The sequence below is a fragment of the Panthera uncia genome, chromosome D1 (assembly GCF_023721935.1).
Source record: "Panthera uncia isolate 11264 chromosome D1, Puncia_PCG_1.0, whole genome shotgun sequence".
Classification (NCBI taxonomy): Eukaryota; Metazoa; Chordata; class Mammalia; order Carnivora; family Felidae; genus Panthera; species Panthera uncia.
Window position 1 is genome coordinate 52372040 of NC_064808.1, and position 24093 is coordinate 52396132.

The 24093-nt window shown below is 42.7% G+C and overlaps 2 protein-coding genes across 2 annotated transcripts; one reads left to right on the forward strand and one right to left on the reverse strand.

Moving 5' to 3' along the window:
- The first annotated feature begins 4807 nt into the window (after positions 1–4807).
- On the forward strand, positions 4808–23568 carry TRIM68 (tripartite motif containing 68). The gene is made up of 6 exons (XM_049651376.1): positions 4808–5286; positions 6954–7049; positions 7914–8174; positions 9148–9170; positions 9744–9844; positions 10047–23568. The coding sequence occupies exons 1-6, from the start codon at positions 4861–4863 to the stop codon at positions 10595–10597; spliced, it is 1458 nt and encodes a 485-aa protein (XP_049507333.1). The 5' UTR covers positions 4808–4860; the 3' UTR covers positions 10598–23568.
- On the reverse strand, positions 19749–20874 carry LOC125936934 (olfactory receptor 52I2-like). The gene has a single exon (XM_049651391.1). The coding sequence runs from the start codon at positions 20721–20723 to the stop codon at positions 19749–19751; it is 975 nt and encodes a 324-aa protein (XP_049507348.1). The 5' UTR covers positions 20724–20874.
- Positions 23569–24093: the final 525 nt, after the last annotated feature.

Below are 24093 nucleotides of genomic sequence, written 5' to 3' on the forward strand. Positions count from 1 at the left end.
CCTCTTAGCTTGGGCTAACGCTGAGTGGATGGGGGAGGGAAACCCTAACTTCCCTACTTTGACCCTGGGTAAGTGTCAGCTTTGCTTTCTGGAAACTGACGACAACTGAAAACACTGGAGGAGCAGGAGGTCTTACTCTATTATAAGAGGTCGAGAACGAGACTTCTGAGGTACAGTGGGGCAAGTATCCATTGTCTGAGAGACACTTCTCTTAGCCTCCACCCATCACAGCTTTTCCTTCTGATTGTTATGCCAGTAGCAGAGGCAACTATCTCCTACCCTCTAAAGTTCAAGCCTAAGCTTGAATGAAGCCTAGTGAGGCTTCAGGGACTGTACCAGCTTCCCTACCCCTTCCTTAGCCCCACTTCCTCAATGCCCTCACTTCCTTCCCTGCCTCCCAATCAGTTCTCAGTCTTTGCTTTTCCTATGGTAACATTCTTCTCCCACAGCATAGACACGATCTTACAGCTAGCCACTCACCTTGTCCTGATCTGTCTTGGATTCAGGCAGAGGATTGCAGTCTGCAGTTATAGCCTTGCAATGTCTCCAAAACAGAGCCTCGCCTGCATACACATGTCTGCTTTTCACAGCAAACAAGGCACCCTTAGTGAGGCTGGAAAGGACACCTTCTCTGCACAGGTGACAGGCTGATAGGTCTTCAAATGCTCTCCTTCCAGCCTTCCCTTGGTGAACACAAGCCCTCTCCCCCAGCAACCCTAAGGTGCCCTTTTGTCTGGGCCTTTGAGAGTCAGTCATGGTCATGGACAGTTGCAAGTTACAAATGAAAAGGATCTCCCCCATTAACTAGTTCAATTTCACCAAAGCTCCAGAGCACAACTGACTTGATCTTGAGCTCCTGAAGAGCAGACACTATCTGGCCAATAGCTGTAATCCCAGCATCCAGTACAAGAGCTGCAAAAAGCTGATGCTCAATAAAAGTTTAAAGTGGCTTGTTTCACTAGCCCATTCACTCTTCTGTTAGGGCAGTCATTTCTCTAGATCCAGGTAAGGAAGAGGGTGTAACTCAGACATCAGTGACATCTTTTTTTCTTTTATTTGCTCATTTATTTCAGGAATTTTCTGGTCCTCACTCTTCATTGTTCCAACCATGGTCTGGACCCTGACATTGGCATGAGGATCCAAAGCGTACAGACCCAGCAATGAAATCATTTGGAACTGGGTTTCAATTGGAGCATTTCCTGGTTACTCTCCACGTGGACAGGCTATGCCTTGCTTATCCAGTAAACACCTAAGTATCAGGAAAAGGATAAGGTGCTGTGAGTACAAAGAAAAACCCAAAACACTGCCTTAAAATAGCAGTTTGTGTGTGCACACGACCGTATCTGTGTCTTTGGCTGAGAGAGGGGTACCAGTCTTTTAAAAATTAAAAAAAAAAAAAATCAATGACAATTTGTAATCAGAGATTCCACTTCTACTCTACCAGCTCCCAATATCTGTTTCTAACTTTTTTTAGAAGTATTTATTTTGCTTCCAGTTAGTTAACATACATTGTTATTATTAGTTTCCAGTGTACAACATAATGATTCAACCCTTCCATACATCAAGACAAGCGCACTCTTTAATCTCCATCTCTGCCTCTAACTTTAAAGTGGATTATGGCAATAAGTGATAAGAGTTCGCCAGGAAAATTCAGGAGGGTTTTTTCATGAGAACCCTGTGCCTGCAGCCTGGAGCCAGGAGAGGTCGCTCATCGTACAGAAAACTGCATATGTGTGCCCAGCCCTGCTAAATTGGGTCACAGAACTACTCGTGACTGACCTCATATGCCGCCCACTTTAACACAGAAAACTGGCAAATGAATAGTATTAGGTCCGGTGCTATTACCCAAAAGGAACAAGGCTCGCTGTGAAAAGCCTCTAGTCAGCCGGAGAGGAAGGGTGAGACCGCGAGGTTCCTCAGGACCAGAGTCAGCAGGGCCTGGGGGTCGTCGTTCGCGATTCTCAACCCTTCCACCTGTCCTGGGACTAACTCCTGGGCCCCTTCAACAGTTTAAGAGCCTCTGAGTGGAAGGAGCCAGAAAAACCCACGTAGCAGAAAAAAACACTGGCGCTCCGAGAGCCAACCTCCGATTGGCTAGGATTGTCTCGATCCCTGCCTGTGATTGGTTTCTCCCACTGCGATCCCGGGCCCTGCCCGCCGCTCATTGGCTCCGGTCCTGCGGGCGGAGCCTAGGAGCCCTGCTGGAGAGGCAGAGGAGCTGGCAGCTTTGGGGCCTTCATCTCGGCCGGCGGTAAGTGCTACGCTGGCTGAACCAGCGGCTCGGGTCGCTGGGGGCACGCAGCCGCGGGAACCTGGCGTCTGTCTACTCTTTCAGTTTCTGCCGCCGGGCGCTAGTCCCGGCTGAGGAGGGAGGTGAGTGACAGCTATTCCCGTTCCGAAGTCAGCGGTCCTGCAGGCTCACCTTTTTCTGTCCCCACCCGTCCTCATTCCGCGGGCCCTGCCCCGCGTCGTGCAGCCAGGAGGTTACCATCCCCCTCTGCTTCCGAAACCCCGGGGTCACCGCCTCCCTCGCCCTCTCTCAGCTCTGATCCCTCCTCTCGAGGTTTTTCCACGCTCAGCTCTCCGCCCTCAAATGCCTTTCCCAGATTGCCACCCCACCCCCACCCCGGCAAAGGCAAGGTCGAAGCAATTAAACGTCTAATAATTCAACTTTTGTGAAAGTAATTTATGTATAATAAAAAATAAACCAATAAAGCAGGTCTTATGTGGAAGAGCAATAGCTCCCTGCCGCTGTCCTTCTTACAGAGGCCACCACTTTCAACTTTTTCATATTTAGATCTTTATGACTCTGAAATCTTAAGATATGCTTTGCTGTTTTTTCTTGATTTATTATTTGGATATTTCTTTTCCTTACCTCTCTACTGGCCACCATGTTCTCAGTTTTTGATTTCTATTTGCATTCTCCTGTTGATCTTTGTTGCTTTAAATCATAGATAATAACTACTTTTGTGCCAACTTTAGGTGGTAGCTCTTGGTGCCCCTCTGTATTAGATGAGGATATTCCACTTCCAAGCTACTATATATACACTAATTCTTTCATATTGAAAAAATGTTTGAAGCAACTCTTCTTGATGGATATAGTAGTGAACAAAATAAGAGAATATCCTTATCCTCATGAAACTTTTAGTGTGAGAAGTAAGGTGATAAACATATGTGTGTCTGTGTATCAAATGATGTTAAGAGTAGGATCACGGAGAAGTCATTTCAAGCTGCAAAAATAGAAATAACCCTGAAGACATGGGTTCAGGAAAGCGTGGAAGTTTCTCCCTTTGCTTAACTGGGCATAGTTGCTGTTTCAGGGGTGAAGAGAGAGATTCCTATTGGACTGGTGGTGGGGAACCAGGAGAGGCTCTCAGTAGGTGAGTGATTTCACAAAACTAGGTTTTAGGATACTGGATCCCACGGTTTGGCAGTGATACTGGGAGGTAGACAATCAGGAGGCAGGGAGGTCGATGAGAAGGCCTGCAGAGAGCCCTGCAAAATCTACTAACTGCCCCAGTTTCTTCAGGAAGCCTACTGGACTACCCTAAACCACAGTGATTTCTCTCTCTTGAAATTTTATTCTACCCTGAAGCTAGAGAGGTTAAGTAATTTGCCCAAGATAGAATGGTGGAGCCCAGGGCCAAGCATCTGTAAAAGGAGAACAGTAATATAATGGTTTCTGTTTAGGGTTGTGAAATAAACTGAGTTAATCTGTGTAAAGTACTCAGAAAAGTGCCTGGAGCACAGTGGAAGTGCTTAAGGAGTGTTTGCTGTTTTTATTACTGTATGATATGCTCTCAATTACCTGACAAATTATAAAAGCATTTTGTGTCTAGGAGCTATTTCCTATACCTACCTGGTTTATTCATTCCACAAATATTTATTCAACAATAATGGCATGGCAGGCACTGTTTAGGCACTGAGGATACAGCTGTGACTTAAGACCAACATGGCTCTTCCCTTTACAGATTCTAGCCAGGAACACACAAACTTGGGAAGTGAACAAACAAATATTGCCTACTGAGCCAAGAGCCTGCCATTGACCATTCAAGTTCCATATTCATATCTGGCCCTGGCAAAAATCTCAGGTTTCTTGCTGGGGTAGTGCCTTCATCAATGTGGATTTGACTGTCATCAGATGACCTGTGTTTTTATCTTGCAATGGGTGTTATTTCATCTTTGCTTCTAAACATATCACTGAAGGCTGAGGAAAGTGTTTTGTCATCTTAGTGAATATTAGTGCTGGAGAAATGGGCAGAGCTTTAGAGGGTGTGGAGAAAATATTGCTGGTTCCCTTATACTTTACACTTAAATATGCAACACAAGAAAACAAACTAAGCATATAGGCAATGGGCATCTAGTATTATTACCTTTTCTGCACCTTGAAGTATATATACCTAGGGGTATTTCTGGCCTTATTTTGGATACTGAAACATCACATTTTTGGGGACCTTTACCAAGCTCAAGAGAAACAAAGCTGGTTTGGAGAATGTGATTGAAGTAGAATGGGAATGGTCTGGTGAACAAACTCAGAGGAGGGATGACCAAATGAATGAAAACAGAAAACTCCCAATATCCACTCACTTAGGCACCCCAGCTGTCTCTACCATGGTATGAATAATATGACTCAGTCAGAACTTCAGTTGGGAAGGCCAACACTTATTAAATAGGGTCAATAAAGGATCCAAAGGTGAAAGTTAGCTTTTTTCAATCACTATCCTTTTTGCTGATCCCTTTGCTCTTCAACAGAAGAACATTTTTATCCTGTTGTTTTGTTTTGTTTTTTTCTTTCCTTCTCAGCCTTGACTACCTCTGCCTGGCTTTATTCATGTTCTGAGGAGGGAGTGAGAAGGAGCCATGGATCCTGCAGCATTGGTGGAAGCCATCGTGGAAGAAGTGGCCTGTCCCATCTGCATGACCTTTCTCAGGGAGCCTGTGAGCATCGACTGTGGTCACAGCTTCTGCCACGGCTGTCTCTCTGGACTCTGGGAGGTTCCAGGAGAATCCCAGAACTGGGGTTACACCTGTCCCCTCTGCCGGGCTCCTGTCCAGCCAAGGAACCTGCGGCCTAATTGGCAGCTGGCCAATGTTGTAGAAAAAGTTCGTCTGCTAGGGCTGCATCCAGGAATGGGGCTGAAGGGTGATGTGTGTGAGCTTCACAGGGAACAGCTAAAGATGTTCTGCAAAGTGGATGGCCTGATCATGTGTGAGGCCTGCAGCCAGTCCCCTGAGCATGAGGACCACAGTGTTGTGCCTATGGAGGATGCCACCTGGGAGTATAAGGTGGGAGATGGAGGCCAGCCACCCCAGTCTCTCCCCTGCCCCACTCTTGGCTGTCTCTAGATCAAGGACTTGACCAGGAGCCCCAGAGACTAAGTGAGAGCTGATTCCCTTGACTCCTCACACCCACTGATCCTGGGGACCAGATACAGTGAGCCACACCTCTCCTTGCATTTCCTTTCCTCCTGCTTCCACACCCTATCCCTGAGCCTAGCATGGCTTAATGCCTAGCCCAAACATGCTTTCCTTACTGAGAATTTGAAGGAGACCAGTTTGGTTTGGCTGAGGTTCTGAGAGCCTTGAATGAGTTTGGGCATGAAGCAGTCAAGGCCACACCCAGCAAAATCTGCAAACTCCTCTTAGAAATGCCACAAATAATCATTTGGCAATAGTCACCTCAACTCTGTCCTTTATCTACAAAACTGAGGTTTAGAAATTTGAGATCATGATAAATGATTTTAGAGCTGGAAGGGACCATGGCTGAGTCATTTAGGATTAAGTGAGATTATCTAATATTACATTATAAGGCATGTCTGACTTTAGGTTAAATAAGTTAAAGGAAGATCAAAGGCTGGGACTTCGGTCTTCTTGCTCTTCATCCAGTGTTCTTTCTCCTTTCCCTACTCTTTTTATTTTTTTTTGGGGGGGGGGGGTCATCTCTGTTACACCTGCTGCTCCTTTTCTATAGCTCCCCCCATCAGTTTCCAGCTTCTTGCTCTTTTTCCAGATGCCCATGCTGACATATCTTTATCAGATTCATTATCCCAGTGATTCTGTGATCCACTGATCTCGTACTGGTCTTCTCTTTCTTGAAGTTGAGTTTAGAATGTAAGAGTGTAAAACAAATCTCCCGAATTAGGTGTTTTTCTATGAAAAAATGATTTCTAAAAAATTAGAAGCACTTCCTAGTTCATTTTATTTTGAGTTTTAAAATAGGGAGGCAGTGAAATATTGGCATAGCAGTTAGAGAGTGGAGTTAAATCCCAGCCCAGCTATTTACTAGCTGAATGACCTTGGGGAGTTCAGTCACCGAGCCTCAGTTTTCTTATCTACAAAATAGGGATAATACTCAAGGGTTGTGAGCACTAAATGTAGGTTTAGTGCTGAAGCCACATGTGGCACCTGGCAAATCTTTAATAAAATGGTTAATATTGTGATCAGAACACTTTATGCTTTCCAGCAGTAATCTCTTGTGGTAATATTCTAGGATAGAGCTTCTTACTTTTAATATGTATGTGAACAATTCAGGTTCTGATTCAGCAGGTCAGGGGTGAGGCCAGGATTCTACATTTCTAGCAGCTCCCTGGTAATGTGAATGCTGCTAACCCACATGGACATTACTCCGAATAACAAGGTTTTAAGAGGCTATAGGATAACAAGGCAGATAAGGATAAAAATAGGCATGGATAGGAACGTCCAAGGTTGGAAATGGACCTTTTCTTCTATTTTACAGAAACTTAGAAACTGTGGGAGCTGAAATGGTCAGAGTGCTGCCTCCAATGTCATCTGGGCAGGAATCACTGTCCCCCACACCAACCCCAGGCACTCCCTTTACCTCCAGCATTCATTCTGCCTGCCTGAGGGACACTTGTTTTCCTGCCAGTGCTAGGAAGCCTCATTGACAACCTGGGCTGCCTGAAGTGTCCTCATGAGGTTTTTATTTCTTTCAGTGGAAACTCCACGAGGCTTTGGAGCATCTGAAAAAAGAGCAAGATGAGGCCTGGAAGCTGGAAGTTGGTGAGAGGAAGCGAACTGCCAGCTGGAAGGCAGGTTGCCACCTGGGGAGGGGAGACTGTGTGGTCCCTGTGTTTTCCTGGAGCTGGCCTGCGGTAGCTTCCTCATCTGTATGAGGCCAGATGCAGCATTCAAGTCAGAGACCCTGGGGTCCTCCAACCAGCATTCTATACCAAGTGTGTGGCCTCAGGCAGGCTATGTACCCTCTCAATTTCAGTTTCTTGATAGTGATAAAGGGATGACCTCTGGGTTTGTGTCCTCACATGTGAGAAAGGAAAACTACATAATTCAGGTATGCATAAGTTCACACTGGTAAGATTTATATAATGATTAGTAATACATTGTTTCTGTTTCACTTTCCCCAGTGAGAGCATATTTACTAAAAGTTAAGTTACTAGAATATTGGATAATCATCCCTGTAATAAGTTTGAGAACCATTAACTACCAAACCGTCAGAACTTTTGATCCACAGGAGGTAACATTGAACCAACCTAAAAGAGCATATTGAATTGATAGAATATCCATAAGGAGCAACACTAACAGTGTAAAGTCACACTGCCTTAGAGACCTAAGTGTAATCCTCCTGGTCATTATTCTGAAGGTAGAATATATTATTCTGAAAATAGAAAAGAGTCTAGAGCATAGAGTACCAAGATAATATCCTGGGCCCCACTAGGGTCAAGAAGAGTAGTAATAGGGACCCAGAAGCATGTACTGTTGCTCTGGGAACGGAGAGGTAGGAAAATCAGTATCCTTCATCTTGGCTTCTGCAGGGCCTGATACACAGTTGGTACCAGCACATGCCAGAGTATGTGTGTATGCATGTGCCAGTTCCCTCAGTCCTGGATGGCCCTTACAAGAAGTAGCAGTACTGATTTCTGGTCCTGGCTCTATAGATCCAGGTAGAAACCCGAAAGCAGAGTATCATGTGGGAGTTTGAGAAATATCGGCGATTATTAAAGAAAAAACAGCCACCAGGTCGGCAACTGGAGGTAGAAGCAGCCGCAGCCCTCACCAGCCTAGAGCAAGAAGAGGGGGAGACCGTGCAAAAACTGGAGCAGAATCGTAATGAGCTCATCCAGCAGAGTCGGGTGCTGTGGGGGATGATTGCAGAGCTGGAAGAGAGGTCTCAGAGGCCTGTCCGCTGGATGCTGCAGGTAAGTGGTGGGTTTTCTTGGGAACTTTGAATGAGAGCTAAAGGTGGCATGGGACTCCAGGAGAGAATTAGCTAGTCTTCACCAGAGCCTGTCAGACATTGATCCCATATACCTTCTCCCCTCTGCTAATGCCTGGCATGACCTTTTGTCACATTGCAGGTAGGGCAGTGCTCAGGCAGCTCTGGCTTCATACCAGTCCTTCCCCTCTGGCCTGAGAGTCAAGGTGGAGGCTGAAGTCAACCAGTCCAGCCTTGCTCTCCACCTCCCTTTCCCTTAGAGAAACCCCCTCCCAGGGCTCGGTGTTATCTGGTCCCTCCAAGGAATAGCACATACTCTGGGAATGCAAGCTGGTGCAGCCACTCTGGAAAACAGTCTGGAGGTTTCTCAAAAAAATTAAAAATAGAACTACCCTACGACCCAGCAATATCCCACCCAGGATACAGGTGGGCTGTTTCGAAGGGACATGCACCCCCATGTTTATAGCAGCACTATCAACAATAGCCAAAGTATGGAAAGAGCCGAATGTCCATTGATGGATGAATGGATAAAGAAGTTGTGGTATATATATACAGTGGAGTATTACTTGGCAATCCAAAAGAATGAAATCTTGCCATTTGCAACTATGTGAATGGAACTAAGTGAAATTAGTCAGAGAAAGACAAAAATCATATGACTTCACTCATATGAGGACTTGAAGAGACAAAACAGATGAACATAAGGGAAGGGAAGCAAAAATAAAAACATGGAGGGGGACAAAACAGAAGAGACTCATAAATATGGAGAACAAATTGAGGGTTACTGGAGGGGTTGTGGGATGGGGGTGGGCTAAATGGGTAAGGGGCACTAAGGAATCAACTCCTGAAATCACTGTTGTTCTATATGCTAACTAATTTGGATATAAATTTTAAAAAATAAAATTTAAAAAAAAGGGAATAGCACATACTCATGTGCTGCATTTTTTTTCTCCTTCTAGGGTATTCAGGAAATCTTAAACAGGTATGTTCACATCCTTGGAGCTCCAAGGCAGCCCTGTGAAGAATAGTGGGGCCCGACCAGAGGCAGAAGTAGGGAAGAAATGTAGACCCCATACCTACAGAAGAGTGGCTGCTGGTCCATAATCATCTTTCCTTACATTTGCTAAAGAAGCTTTGTTCATCAGCCTTCTTCCTTCTTTGTAGTCGGTCAAATTCATTTCCAGTAGTTCCAATAAGAATTTCAGGTAAAGTTATAAAATATGTAGTCTTAAGTAGGTTGCCCAAGAAGGAAAAAAGATGTCTCCATTGGTGCTCCAGCCTGGGTATTGGCCTTCCTCCTTTGTGGCACGCTGCTGCCTCTCCCAGCACCCATTACACATCTGACCCTCCCCCAGCACAAAATGTGTTTGTTCTCTCTGTACCACAATCCATTCAGGCTCAGGCAAATAATCATCACATCTCTGCTTTGCCTGTTGTTGCTGTGGAGGGGCACCCCACTGACTGTCCCTGGCCAAGCCCATCTTTCCCGTAGTAAGGGAAGGACCAGATGGCCCCAAGGGTCTTCTGGCCTCAAGGGTCACCACTTCTCTGCCAGGAGCAAGTCTTGGAGCCTACAGCGACCAGAACCAGTCTCCCTTGAGCTAAAGACAGATTGCCGCGTGCCGGGGCTAAGAGAGATTTTGAAGACATACGCAGGTAATGAATACTAGGAAAGGTTATGATGGGCAGTGGGAAGGACCCCTCCTAGAGAAAGAAAATTGTTCAGTGCCCTCTGGATGCCCCAGCTAGCCTCAGTCCCACCCATCTTTGAGAAACCCATGGCTGTGTTCATCAAAGAGACCACACCCGTGCCTTGTGCCATGTGTCAGTGTCACCAACCAGGATCTTTTTCCCCCAGCTGATGTGCGCCTGGATCCAGACACTGCTTATTCCCGTCTCATTGTGTCTGAGGACAGAAAATGCGTGCGTTATGGAGATACCAAGCAGAAACTGCCCGACAATCCTGAGAGATTCTACCGCTACAATATCGTCCTGGGCAGCCAGTGCATCTCCTCAGGCCGGCACTACTGGGAGGTGGAAGTGGGAGACAGGTCAGAATGGGGCCTGGGAGTGTGCAAGGAAAATGTAGACCGGAAGGAGGTGGTCTATTTATCCCCCCACTATGGATTCTGGGTGATAAGGCTGCGGAAGGGAAATGAGTACCGAGCAGGCACTGATGAATACCCGCTCCTGTCCTTGCTGGTCCCTCCCCGCCGGGTGGGGATCTTCCTGGATTATGAGGCCCATGATATCTCTTTCTATAATGTGACTGACAATGGCTCCCACATTTTCACTTTCCCCCACTATCCCTTCCCTGGGCGTCTCCTGCCCTACTTTAGTCCTTGCTATAGCATTGGAGCTAACAACACGGCTCCTCTGACCATCTGCTCCCTGGATGAGGAGGACTAACTGAGCCACCATCCTAGCCAGAGGCCTTGGAGTTTTGCCTGGCCCACAGGGGTCTTGGTGAACCTGGCCTCTGACACAGATGCCCTTGAACTTAGCTGAGCCTAGGATCCAGGGAGTCCTTTGCCTGGCTCAGTGGTCTGTTGCTACTTGGCCAAAGTCACTCATCTGAAAAAGTTGAGGCTCAGTCAAATGAGCATGACACCCCCGTGAGGGAAGTATGACAGGGCTGAGGGTGAGGATCAGAGCAGTTGTAAGATAACCTGTTGGTGTTAAGAGTCAGGACTTTGTCCTGTCTGTAGCTCATGCTCTTCTTCCCTGGTCCTCATTGGTGCCATAATTAAGTCAGCGAGGGTTATGAAGTAGATCCAGCCTTCAGGAAACCTTTTGTGTGGGGTTTACCAAAAAGCCAAAAGATAATTGTCCGTATCCAGAGCCATATCCAGAGCTGGTTGCTGTGCTAATACCAGTAGAGGATGCTTTGCCTGAGGTTTGCTGCTACTGAGCAACCCATATCTGACCCCAGCTCTCTGACCTCCTAACTAGAGAAATGCATTGCGACACTGCCCAGGCCACGCCTCTCTGAGCATAAGCTGGGAAAATCACTGTATCTCAGACTCTAAGGAGAGGTAGGTCCTGGTCCTGCCCTTTTCTCTGACTCTCAGGATCAGAAAACCTGTGAGCCTTGTTTTTACTTTCACTTTATGGATGGAGAAACTGAAATGGCCTTAATGCAGCAAGTAACTTCTCACAAAACTGTTGAAAGAAGATTGTAAAGATTATAAAGTATCTCTCACATTCGAATGAAACAAGATTGACAAACTCACTTCTGAGGTCACATGCCTGCATATCATTCATTACATCTGGATCTGAAACATCCCACATGTCTGAAAGATTGTAAGTGTCCTCAATGGGAAAATGGGTATAGTAATTGCATACTCTCCTACCTCACAGGATTGTTGTGACGATCTCCGATCCATCCTATACTTTTGTTCCTTTCTCAGGGACAGAGGAAGGCAAGCCACAGATTCCGCCTGTAGTAGCCTTCCTGCCTCACCTTCTTAACAGCCAGCATCTTTACAGCAGTGTGTTTGTTCCTTAAACTGTCTCCTGACAATCTCAGCCCGTTAGACAGAAAGGTGCCCATGCCAGTGCCAGACTCTGGGCCACAGTAATATGTTGTGCATCTATTATGTGTTTGTATTTGGATTATAATGGGGACTGTGACATCAGGGTACAGAATGGAAATAATGAAAAGAAAAATGCAAAACACGTACACTAGAAAGAAGGCTCAGCCACAAGCTAGTTGGGCTAAAGTTTGGATCTTTTTCTGTCACCAGTGGAATCTTCATGGCTCTGGTAACTACATAATATTATGCCTTTCTCTTCTCTAAATCTATGACAGAAGGAGAAAAGTAGGAGGTAAGCGTGGGAGAAAAAATAGGATGAGGCACAAAAAGCCAGCTCTGGAGCCATAAGTTATAATGAAAGGGAATTGAAACTATATGTCTGGGCTGTCGACCTTAGCGTGATGTGTGTGGCAAAAATAGCTCATTATGGGGCTTAGGAATATGATGTGGGAATGCTTGTGCCTGGAAACCAACTGCAAGGCAAATGTGTAGAAACTATTGACCCTGCCTATAGCAAGGGACCATGATGTATACATCACATGTTGTTGCCATGATGCTGTAGAAGTCAATGTCTGATATAGTTTAAGTTTGAAGGAATTGACTGTTGAGTCAGGATTGGGCAGCAAAGTAGACAGCAGGTCAGGTATAGGCAGAAGTAAAGTAATTCCTGTAATAAAGAGTAGCAGAAATTGTCTTTGTACTTTCATTTTATTGGGTGCTCATGTGTGGAGGAGGTAAAACAGGCTAAAATGGAGAAATAAACTCATATTCTGCCCACCATGCTTCCAAGTCACTCCTCAAGCATTAGCAGAAGGGGAGAAGTTTCCATTCTCTGCTTGGAGAGGAATGAACTAGTAAGTCACAGACCTGGTCTTGGCAAAGGGTTGAGCAGACCTCGTTAAAGAGACCATGTCTTTGTATAGGAGGAATCCCTGGGGAATTGTTTATAGACTTGAGAAATAGATTTTTAGAAAGTGCTTCCAGTAACATCCATGGATACTTAGCATAAGAGGATAGGAACCAAACCAGTGCTGTTCTTTTACTATGGTTTTATTAGGACAAACCCTGGAAGTCTCTTAGAAAAAGGATTATTAGGAGGTAAATTCATTCAAACCTAGAGTGAATTAAGTAATGGAATGGCTTCATTGGTAACACGCTGTTTTAGGTAGGGTTTTGTTTTTGGTTTTGTTTTTTGTTTTGTTTTTTTTTTGGTTACTTGTCAGAAGTACAAGGTTAGATACATTGTTTATTTCATACTGTCTGATTTTTAAGACCAAGCAAGAATATTGAAGTTCTTAAGTGTATGAAACCCTTTCATCTAGGGCTGTTGCTTACTTCCTTTCTAAGAACCCTGTGAAGACCAGAACCTTGTTTGTCTAGTTCACCATTACAGCCCAGTCTTGGCACCATGTGTGGGTGTGTGAGTGTGTAAATACTTAAGTGAGGGTACTTTCATTCATATGCCTAGAATCAAAACACAAATATAAAAATAAGCTCTTCTTATTTCATAGGGGTATGAACAACTAGATGGTACTTAACTATAATTCTGTTAAAAAAAAAATAATTCAGGGGTGCCTGGGTGGCTCAGTCGGTTGAGCGGCCGACTTCGGCTCAGGTCATGATCTCGTGGTCCGTGAGTTCGAGTCCCGCGTCGAGCTCTGTGCTGACAGCTCAGAGCCTGGAGCCTGTTTCGGATTCTGTGTCTCCCTCTCTCTGACCCTCCCCTGTTCATGCTCTGTCTCTCTCTGTCTCAAAAATAATAAATAAACGTTAAAAAATATTTAAAAAAAAATAATTCAAAAATAGTTACAAAAGGGGTCCAGAGGGAAGAAGCAGGTGGCCACACTGAGCATAGATTGCCTGTACCACTCTCCTCCAGCTTTGTGAGATGATTCACTACAAGACAGGGATGAGCTTTGCCCACCCTTATTTTACTAGCAGAGAAACCAAGGAGTGCAATGCCTGAGCCTTGAGGCAAAAGGCTATTAATGGGGAAAATAGGTAGGTCCTGCATAGAGACAGGGAAAATCCTTGGACTCCCTACAGGAAATTCAATCTCCCGTTTTTCAAACAGGAATGGTTTTTTTTTGGGTTTTTTTTGTTTGTTTTTTTTTTTGTTTTTTTAATTTACATCCAAGTTAGTTAGCATATAGTGCAACAATGATTTCAGGAGTAGATTCCTTAATGCCCCTTACCCATTTAGCCCATGCCCTTCCCACAACCCCTCCAGTAACCCTCTGCTTGTTCTCCATATTTAAGAGTCTCTTATGTTTTGTCCCACTCCATTTTTATATTATTTTTGCTTCCCTTCCCTTATGTTCATCTGTTTTGTATCTTAAAGTCCTCATATGAGTGAAGTCATATGGTATTTGTCTTTCTCTGAGTAATTTTGCTTAGAGTAATACCCTCTAGTTCCATCCATGTAGTTGCAAATTGCAGGGTTCATTCTTTTTGATTGCCAAGTAATACTCCTGTGTGTGTGTGTGTGTGTGTGTGTGTGTGTGTGTGTGTGTATCACATCTTCACTCATCCATCGATGGATATCTGGGCTCTTTCCATACTTCATCTATTGTTGATAGTGCTGCTATAAACATTGGGGTTCATGTGCCCCTTCAAAACAGCATACCTGTATCCCTTGGATAAATACCTAGTAGTGCAATTGCTGGGTCATAGGGTAGTTTTATTTTTAATTTTCTCAGGAACCTCCATCCTGTTTTCCAGAGTGGCTGCACCAGTTTGCATTCCCACCAGCAGTGCAAAAGAGATCCTCTTTCTCCACATCCTTGCCAACATTTGTTGTTGCCTGAGTTGTTATTGTTAGCCATTCTGAGAGGTGTGAGGTGGTATATCATTGTGATTTTGATTTGTATTTCCCTGATGATGAGTGATATTAAGCATTTTTTCATGTGTCGGTTGGCCATCTGGATGTCTTCTTTGGAGAAGTGTCTATTCATTTCTTTTGCCCATTTCTTCACTGGATTATTTGTTTTTCAGGTGTAGAGTTTGATAAGTTCTTTATAGATTTTGGATACTAATCCTTTATCTGATATGTCATTTGCAAATATCTTCTCCCATTCCGTCAGTTGCCTTTTAGTTTTGCTGATCGTTTCCTTTGCTGTACAGAAAGAAGCTTTTTATTTTGAGGAGGTCCCAGTATTTCATTTTTGCTTTTGTTTCCCTTGCCTCTGGTGATGTGTTGAGTAAGAAGTTACTGCGGCCAAGATCAAAGAGGTTTTTGCCTGCTTTCTCCTCAAGGATTTTGATGGCTTCCTGTCTTACATTTAGGTCTTTCATCCATTTTGAGTTTATTTTTGTGTATGGTGTAAGAAAGTGGTCCAGGTTCATTCTTCTGCATGTCACTATCCAGTCTTCCCAGCACCACTTGTGGAAGAGACTGTCTTTATTCCATTAGACAGTCTTTCCTGCTTTGTCAAAGATTAGTTGAGCATACATTTATGGGTCAATTTCTGGATTTTGTATTCTGTTCCATTGATCTGAGTGTCTGTTTTTGTGCCAGTACCATGCTGTCTTGATGATTACAGCTTTGTAATACAACTTGAAGTCGAGGATTGTGATGCCTCCTGCTGTGGTGTCATAGACTCTAAGTCTAAAGTTCTCTTTTGGCCAGCAAAAGAGCAGATGCAGGATTAAAGTGAGAGATGGCTAATGTCCGGGAAAAGACAAGAGTACTGAATAAGGGTCCTTGCCCTGTATTTATTCAGATCAGAAGGCTTACAAACATGATGGGGGGGTGCACAAAGAGACAAAGAAACGTAAACATTAACTTGGGGATGTGAGGGGGAAAAAGGGGATTTTGAAGATATACAGTGTCTGGGGTTAGGGTCAACACAAAACAAAATCCTGGTGCAGGGCAGATTGGTAGATGGTTGTTAACGGCTGACAGGAGGTGCCCAGGAGGCACCGTGCCTGTTTATCTTTGCTAGCCTAGGGGATGAGACAGATAGGGTGAATAACTTCAGGGTTAACAAGACACCTTTTCTTTTGTTAACCATCTCTGCTGTGTGCTGCTTTGCCTGCAGCGCAGTGGTCCATAGTCCCGTTCACCAATTGACCTAACCTGGCCCTATCCTCCTGTGAAAGCAGCTTTCTGCTATAGTACTAAATTTGGGGTGCTTTCACCCTGAATATCTAGTCTTGTTATTCCTATTATTGGGCACCTTTGCATTGTTTCTATTTCAGGCCTTTGTCTCTCCCTCTCTATTTTGGGGGCTCTGTACCCCCTCTCTATTTTGGGGTGCCTTTGCATCTCCCTATTCCTGGCACCTCTGTGATTCCCTATTCTTGGGGTATCTTTTTACCCCCTATTCTTGGAGTGCCAATCTGATTTACCCAAACTTGGGTGTGAGCATTTTATAACTTTGTATTTCTTTATGCTTTGTTAAGCCATTGGTGTTAGCCCGGGGGATTCCTAAGCTTATCCCCCACACTTTGGTTTTCTTTCTCAAGATTTCTTTGGCTATTTGGGGTCTTTTCTGGTTCCATACAAATTTTAGAATTGTTTGTTCTAGCTCTGTGAAGAATGCTGGTGTTATTTTGATAGGTATTGTATTGAATATGTAGATTGCTTTGGGTAGTATTGACATTTTAACAATATTTGTTCTTCCTATCCAGGAGCATGGAATATTTTTCCATTTCTTGGTATCTTCTTCAATTTCTTTCATAAGCTTTCTATAGTTTTCAGTATCTAAATTTTCCACCTCTTTCATTAGATTTACTCCTAGGTATTTCATGGGTTTTGGTGCAATTGTAAATGCGATCGATTCCTTGATTTCTCTTTCTGTGGTTTCATGATTGGTGTATAGGAATGCAACCAATTTCTGTACATTGATTTTATATCCTGCCACTTTGCTGAATTCATGGATCAGTTCTAGCAGTTTTTTGGTGGAGTCTTTTGGGTTTCCCATATAGAGTATCATGTCATCTGTGAAGAGTGAAAGTTTGGCTGCCTCCTGGCCAATTTGGATGCCTTTTATTTCTTTGTGTTGTATGATCGCTGAGGCTAAGACTTCCAATACTATATTGAATAACAGTGGCGAGAGTGGACATCCCTGTCTTGTTCCTGACTTTAGGGGGAAAGTTCTCAGTTTTTCCCATTGAGGATGATATTAGTGTTGGGTGTTTCATATATGGCTTTTATGGTCTCGAGGTATGACCCTTCTATTCCTACTTTCTTGAGGGTTTTTATCAAGAAAGGATGCTGTATTTTGTCAAATGCTTTCTCTGCATGTATTGACAGGATCCTGTGGTTTTTGTCCTTTCTTTTATTGATGTGATGAATCACATTGATTGTTTTGTGGATATTGAACCAGCCCTGCATCCCAGGTATAAATCCCACTTGGTTGTGGTGAATAATTTTTTTAATGTATTGTTGGATATGGTTGGCTAATATCTTGTTGAGGATTTTTGCATCCATGTTCATCAGAGAAATTCGTCTATAGTTCTCCTTTTTAGTGGGCTCTTTGTCTGGTTTTGGAATCAAGGTAGTACTGGCTTCATAGAAAGAGTTTGGAAGTTTTTCTTCCATTTCTATTTTTTAGAACAGCTTCAAGAGAATAGGTGTTAACTCTTTCTTAATTGTTTGGAAGAATTCCCCGGGAAAGCCATCTGGCCCTGTACTCTTGGTTTTTGGGAGATTTTTGATTAGTAATTCGATTTGTTTACTGGTTATGGGTCTATTCAAATAGGATTTATTTTTTTTAAGTTTATTTGTTTTGAGAGTAACAGAGATCATGTGAGTGGGGGAGGGGCAAAGAGAGGGGGAGGGGCAAGGGAGAGAGAATCCCAAGCAGGCCCCACACTGTCACTGCAGAGCCTGATGTGGAGCTTGAACTCACGAAACCATGAGATCATGACCTGAGCCAAAACCAAGAGTAGGACGCTTAACTGACTGAACCAACCAGGTGCCCCAAGCAGGATTGATTTTAATCTCTTAATATCCAAACACTGAGAGTCTGTGTAGGTTCCAGGCACTAGTTAAATGGCATACATTGCTTGGTGTGAGAGGGCTGAGGTTATATCTGATATATCTGGAGAAGCACAAGATTTTCTGTTTTGGGGTAGCCATGGTAGGAACTAGTCCAATTTGAAAGTATGTAATTCAATATCTGAGGGCTAACAGTGGGTCCCAGCTAGTTTCAAGGAATACCAATGTGAATGAAACATAAAGTAGGGCAGACTTCTGTGGGAAATGCTGAGAAGAAATTTCTGTTTTGAGTGCAGGCTAGACTATACCTTTGTCACTTTACATCAGATTCTTTAATACATCTAATATTCTTGTATTTGATGAACATAGTCAATTCTTTGGGTTGCTTATAAGGAAAGAATAGTGTGACATTTTAAAATGGAAATCTTATCAAATGCATTTAACTACTTCATGATCTTGATTTGTTTTTATGTTAAGTATTGTAAGAAGGGTTCCTTTTTCCTACTCTTTGGGAACTCAGTGCATCATTATCAGGTTTTTAGAAGCTGATTCCTACTTCACTGGTGTTCTGAAATAGAATACATTCTAGGTAGGGAAATAATTTCAGTGCTTGCCAAAGGTGTGGATGCTAAGTTGTTAAGCAGATTGTTTGGAACAGTTATCACATGAGTACTGACCTACATGGGAATACAGTTTCAATAGTGCCTAGACCTACCCCTTAAAACTATAGAATTAGAAATTTGGGGCATATATTTTTTAAGTAGAGACAGTATATCAGATGTTATGTTATGCACTCTCTATTCATTATTTTCTTTAATCTTTAGTGCCCTCTATGAATTAGCATTGTATATCCTCCATCAGTAGCAAGGAAATATTAAGACTCAGATATAATAACTTGTTGTAACACTATTGGAAATTATCTTTTATTAAGATAGATTTTCACATGTACCAGAGTCAAATATATGTGTCTTTTACATGTGAAACCTTCTTTTAACATATACTGCTTATTCAATTTAAGACTCTCAGAAAGTTAAAAATAAAAACAAAACCCAAACAGCAACATCTGCTGACCTGGAAAAGAATAGTCACATTTCAGCATCATTATTGATATTGTTTTCTATTAACCTCCTCATCCCAGAGCACACTTCTATGGTGGTGTCCAAACGAAGAAAGACCTATGTTACATTTGATCCTTTTCTTTTATGCCTTACAGTTCAGTTAAACAGAACAGGACTGGGAAGCAAAGAGGAAGATACCCACAACCAGACTCATTTTGCCTTAATTTCTGCTGTTTAAAAGCAAAAGCCTGGTTATTAGTACACTGACTCCAACTAGCTTCACAATAGGAGAGAAATTAAAAGGATATAGAGGTATCTTATAAAACTTAGTAACAGATGTGCCTGGGTGTCCAAAATTAATTGGAATCTGAGAACCAGAGACTTGGTTTCTTCATCCCATCTTGCTAATTTGATATCTTTCTGTGGTACAGATTTCTCTTTCCAAGTTCACGTGTTAGAAAATGACCACGATCAGTGATCCCAAGTTTATTATCTCCTCAGATAAACTGGGATCCAGTTTGACTAGAGAATTACTCTGGTTGAGTTATATGCACATGACCCAAGTGGAGCAGATTCATCAATGGGCCAGAAGGCAGGGTTATATATTAACAGTTTCTTTCATAATAATCACATGAGAAATGAACAATTCTGAGAAAATCAGCCAGGTATGGGAGGACTAAACTGTTGGTTTCTGTCTGCAGGGATATTTTTAGGATACTAAGTTGAACATAAGGGTCAGAAGCAAGGAAAGAAAAACCCCAAATCTGTATTCTCTGCCCAGACTTATCTCTTATACAGATACTAGTTGATTGAAACCATTAAAGATGTTGTCATAAAATTGATCATTCCGTACACATTCTTACTAGAAACTGGAAAATTAGGCAAGAATACCTTTTACAGCTTCATCTTAGAACTCCTTCTGGTGCTAGGCAAACCAAACCAGCTCCACAAATTTCTAAGGTATCCTTGAATGCTTGATCTTGAGTCATCTTGATTGCTCAAGATCTGAATGGAATTTGTGTTTATGAACCCAGTTTGGAGAGGTCAAAGAGGCAGTGTGTCAGCAAGCTCCATATTCGCTTCCGCATTTGTTTGGTCCTCAGGCCATAAATGATGGGGTTAAAGGTAGGTGGGATGATCAAATACAAATCAGCTAACAGTACTTGGGTGTACAGAGGCACTGTATCCTTCCCTAGCCAGGCCACATAGATGGATGCCATCCCAGGTAGGTAGTACAGAGCCATAACCCCCATGTGGGAGCCACATGTGCTTAATGCTTTCAATTGAGCATTCTTTGAAGAGAGACCACATACTGCCTGGAGAATCAGGTTATAGGAGGCAGAAATGAAGGCCACGTCAGAGCCCACAATAATGGAGGAGCCAATCACACTGTAGAGACTACTGGGCATGGGGTCAGCACATGCCAACTTGGCCACGGCTATGTGCTCACAGTAGGAATGGAGAACCACATTGGAGCCACAGAAAGGCAGATGACTTACCATCCAACTCAGTGGAGTCATGAATATGACAGCCCTGATGGTGATGGCCACACTCATTACCAGCATCAGTTGAGGTGTGAGAATCCTCTTGTAGTGCAGGGGCTTACAGATGGCTATATAGCAGTCAAAAGCCATGGCCAGCAATAGCCCTGTCTCCACAGATGTGGCTACATGGACAAAATACATCTGAGTGAAACAACCATTAAAGCTGATGGAGCCATCTCCTGAAGAGAAGATACTCACCATCTTTGGTACCACAGAGGAGGCCATAACAATATCCACAGCAGCCAGTACATACAGGAAGCAATACATGGGCTCTTGTAGAGTGAAATCCATCCAGATTACGGTCATGATGAGGGTGTTTCCTAACAGGGATATGGTATACATGGCACCCAGTGAAATAGCCAGCCAAAGATGGGAAGATGGCAAACCTGGGATACCCACAAGGAAGAAGGTGGCAGGAGTTTCCACTGTGTGGTTATAGGGTATCCCCAGCATCACAGATGAGACTGCTTTCCTGTTAATACATAAAATGATGTAAGAAATGGATGCAATCCTATAAGACTTGCTCCCAGCTGTATAGTGCTAGGAGCAACTAGTGGTATTTTCAGCTGGACTTTTCAGCTGAACTGACTGGCTGGACTGGCATTTTCAGTGGGATTTTCAGTGGACTACTGGATCAGAAAACTGACTTCTGACCAGTTTATCCTGCTCCACCTTCCATCTCCCTCAGTATTCTTTGCCTTGCTAATTTCTGTTTATTCAAATATCAGCCCATGGCCCCTTCTCCATCTCACACAGAGGCTAAATTAGGTACCTTTTTCTGAACTTTCCTGGAATCTCCCATGTTGACCTCTGAGGGATCTAAACCATTCTCATACTCTACCTATGATGTCATTGTATTGAATCAACTGTGTCTTGTTGATGGCCTTATACCAAGTGTGTGGCCCATTGCTATGGTGCCACAAGCATATTAAAAAAGATAACATGTACTCATAGCAAACAGTTTCCAAAGAATGAGGAAGAAAATGGAGGAAAGAGTTTGTCTTCTATCTTTGTATGTTCAGTTCATGATACTTAATAATTATTGAATGAAACAATGAACTTCTTAAGACTCAACATGTCATATTTTATATCTTCAGTATAGTGCTTTGACAGTAGATGAATGAAGCATCCTTCTTGTTGAACAAATAGATTGATGAGTTCAGGAAAAGAAGGTCATCAGAGAGTAACATTACCACTTTCCATAGAAGATGATAAACTGTCTGGAAATATTTGTGATCCCTACCTTCCCTAATTTTCAGCATGCATTTTCTGTTGAGCTGGTTTCAATTAGTAGATTAAGTAGCTGCAGACAAAACTTAAGGGCTCCTTCATAGATGACCCCCAATAGGTTTTTGTAATTCTCCAATTCATATAACTCCCTCTTCATGTTAAACCACCAAGACATTCCAAATAACAAGCTTTATCCTTTAGAAAGGAAAACACTTCCTAATGTACATAGTATGTACCAGTACTAACTTGAAAAATCTAGTATTCATAATCTGAGTGTATTTGTCCATTTGTAAAATAGAAAAAACATCTATTCCATATAAGACAGTTAATACAGTTAAAATGAGATTAAATATTTTGTCCAAGATCATACAGCAAGCAGGTGGTAAATTTGAAAATCAAGTCCATGTCATTCCAGCTCCTGTTAACACCTGTGACTCCCAGGTGTGTGTGTCGTATTAGGGGCCAGGTATTATACATATACTTGATATAATGGTATTAGATATAGATATAGATATAGATATAGATATAGATATAGATATAGATGATATATCTATCTATAGATATATCAGGGACCTCCCTCAGCCAGTTTTTGTCAGAGTTACTACTTTGCACATCCATGAGCTTATCTATTTCTGCTTATTGTTCTATTTAACCTCAGTCTACCACACTCTAGTGTTACCATATCAATTAATGTGTAGGAATCTGGTTAGGTAAAACTTAGTATAGAGAGTCACCCTCAGTATAAGGAGCCATCATTAACCACCATTCCATTCCTTTATAATGTCCTTTAGTTACTTTCCCCTTCATATAGATGGTTTCCATGATTTCAGTTCATGTTTGGGCATGTGTACATTCCTCCAACCATTTAAGAACACTCCTTACAAGGGTCTCTTATTCCTCTGTTGGTATCACTCAGTCTTGAGAGACACCTGTTGAGCTTTTTCAAGGAATCCCTAGTTTCTCTTTCCTTAGAATACAGCATATAAATCCTGCATGCTTCTTTGTACTCCACTCAGAATGTGCTGTTGGTCCTACAACATCAAGAGACAAGATCGCAAAGTGACTAAAAGGCATTGGTACGAGGTACATACTACCTAGACTGAAAATTCTACTCTTGCACCTGATAGCTGTTTTGCCTTGGTTAAGTATTTAAAATTTCCAAGGAAAGAGGGTAATAATCCTTAATTCATAGAGATCTTTTGGGATTTAAATGAGAAGCTGTGCAAAAGTGCTTAGCACAATTCATGGTACATAGTTGCTCAGTAAAACACTGGTAATAAAAAAAAATTAGACTTTTCCCTGTTTTATTCTTTTAGTTCTAGATTGCTCAGAATAGCATGGTCAAAAGGATAAGTGGGACTTAGAGACCAAGTTAAAAAAAAAATGTCTTATAATGGAACAGATTGAATAAAATAGCTCTGTTTCATGGTCAGAGTAAAATAACTTTGCTGTGTATAGCCAGTGGGTGAGACATCTTCAGTGATAGCAATGAGAAGACAATGGAAATCTTTTTGAAGTAAAATGGTTGTAAAGGGTGGAAAAAATATTCAGCACATCCTTAAGACTGTCATGTGTTTTCTGGATGCTACAGATCCCCAATGTTTATAGCAGCACTTTCAACAATAGCCAAATTATGGAAAGAGCCTAAATGTCCATCAACTGATGAATGGATAAAGAAATTGTGGTTTATATACACAATGGAATACTACGTGGCAATGAGAAAGAATGAAATATGGCCTTTTGTAGCAACGTGGATGGAACTGGAGAGTGTTATGCTAAGGGAAATAAGTCAGGCAGAGAAAGACAGCTACCATATGTTTTCACTCTTATGTGGATCCTGAGAAACTTAACAGAAGGCCATGGGGGAGAGGAGAGGAAAAAAAGAGAGGGAGGGAGGCAAACCATAAGAGATTCTTAAAGACTGAGAATAAACTGAGGGTTGATGGGGGGTGGGAGGGAGGGGAAAGTGTGTGATGGGCATTGAGGAGGGCACCTGTTGGGAGGAGCACTGGGTTTTGTATGCAAACCAATTTGACAATAAATTTCATATTTAAAAAAAAAAAAAGAATAAAGTGAAAAAAGAAACCAAAAAAAACAAACAAACAAACAAATTCAAAGTTGACCATTATTGCTTAAAGAGCTGAAGAAGAGCCTGAGGAAACAGAATGCCTCCACCCACCACCTGTCTCACCTCTGATCCAGGATCTTGCTCCTCTCCTGGCTCACTGCCCTGTATAAATCCACCTTCCTTCTGAAGGCAATCTCAGCTGGTGTCCAGCCCATCCCTCCTCTCTCTAGCCCTGGCAACTTCTAGCTAGTCATACCTTTCATCCATGAGGTTTTGTTTTCTTTTCCTTCTTAATTAGCACACTTGGAGGTTTATATGTTTTATTAGTCTTTACAAACAACAGGACATTTGGTTTAGTTGGTCATCTTTTTTTCATTTTTATTTCACCTGAAAATTTTCTTGCTAAAATTAACACTGGTCAATGTTAATGACGTGTAGCCAATGACGTGTAGCCAATCCAGTGATTTCTTTTCATTCCTTATTTAACTTAACCTATCCAAAACGTTTAATATGACTGCCTGTTCC

Excerpts from the sequence above, each read along its gene's own strand:
- LOC125936934 (XM_049651391.1), bottom strand. The coding sequence starts at position 20,723 with ATGCTGGGGATACCCTATAACCACACAGTGGAAACTCCTGCCACCTTC.
- TRIM68 (XM_049651376.1), top strand. The coding sequence starts at position 4,861 with ATGGATCCTGCAGCATTGGTGGAAGCCATCGTGGAAGAAGTGGCCTGT. Across the intron at positions 9,171-9,743 it reads ATTCAGGAAATCTTAAACAG|GAGCAAGTCTTGGAGCCTAC; the intron begins GTATGTTCACAT and ends CTTCTCTGCCAG. Across the intron at positions 9,845-10,046 it reads GATTTTGAAGACATACGCAG|CTGATGTGCGCCTGGATCCA; the intron begins GTAATGAATACT and ends TTTTTCCCCCAG.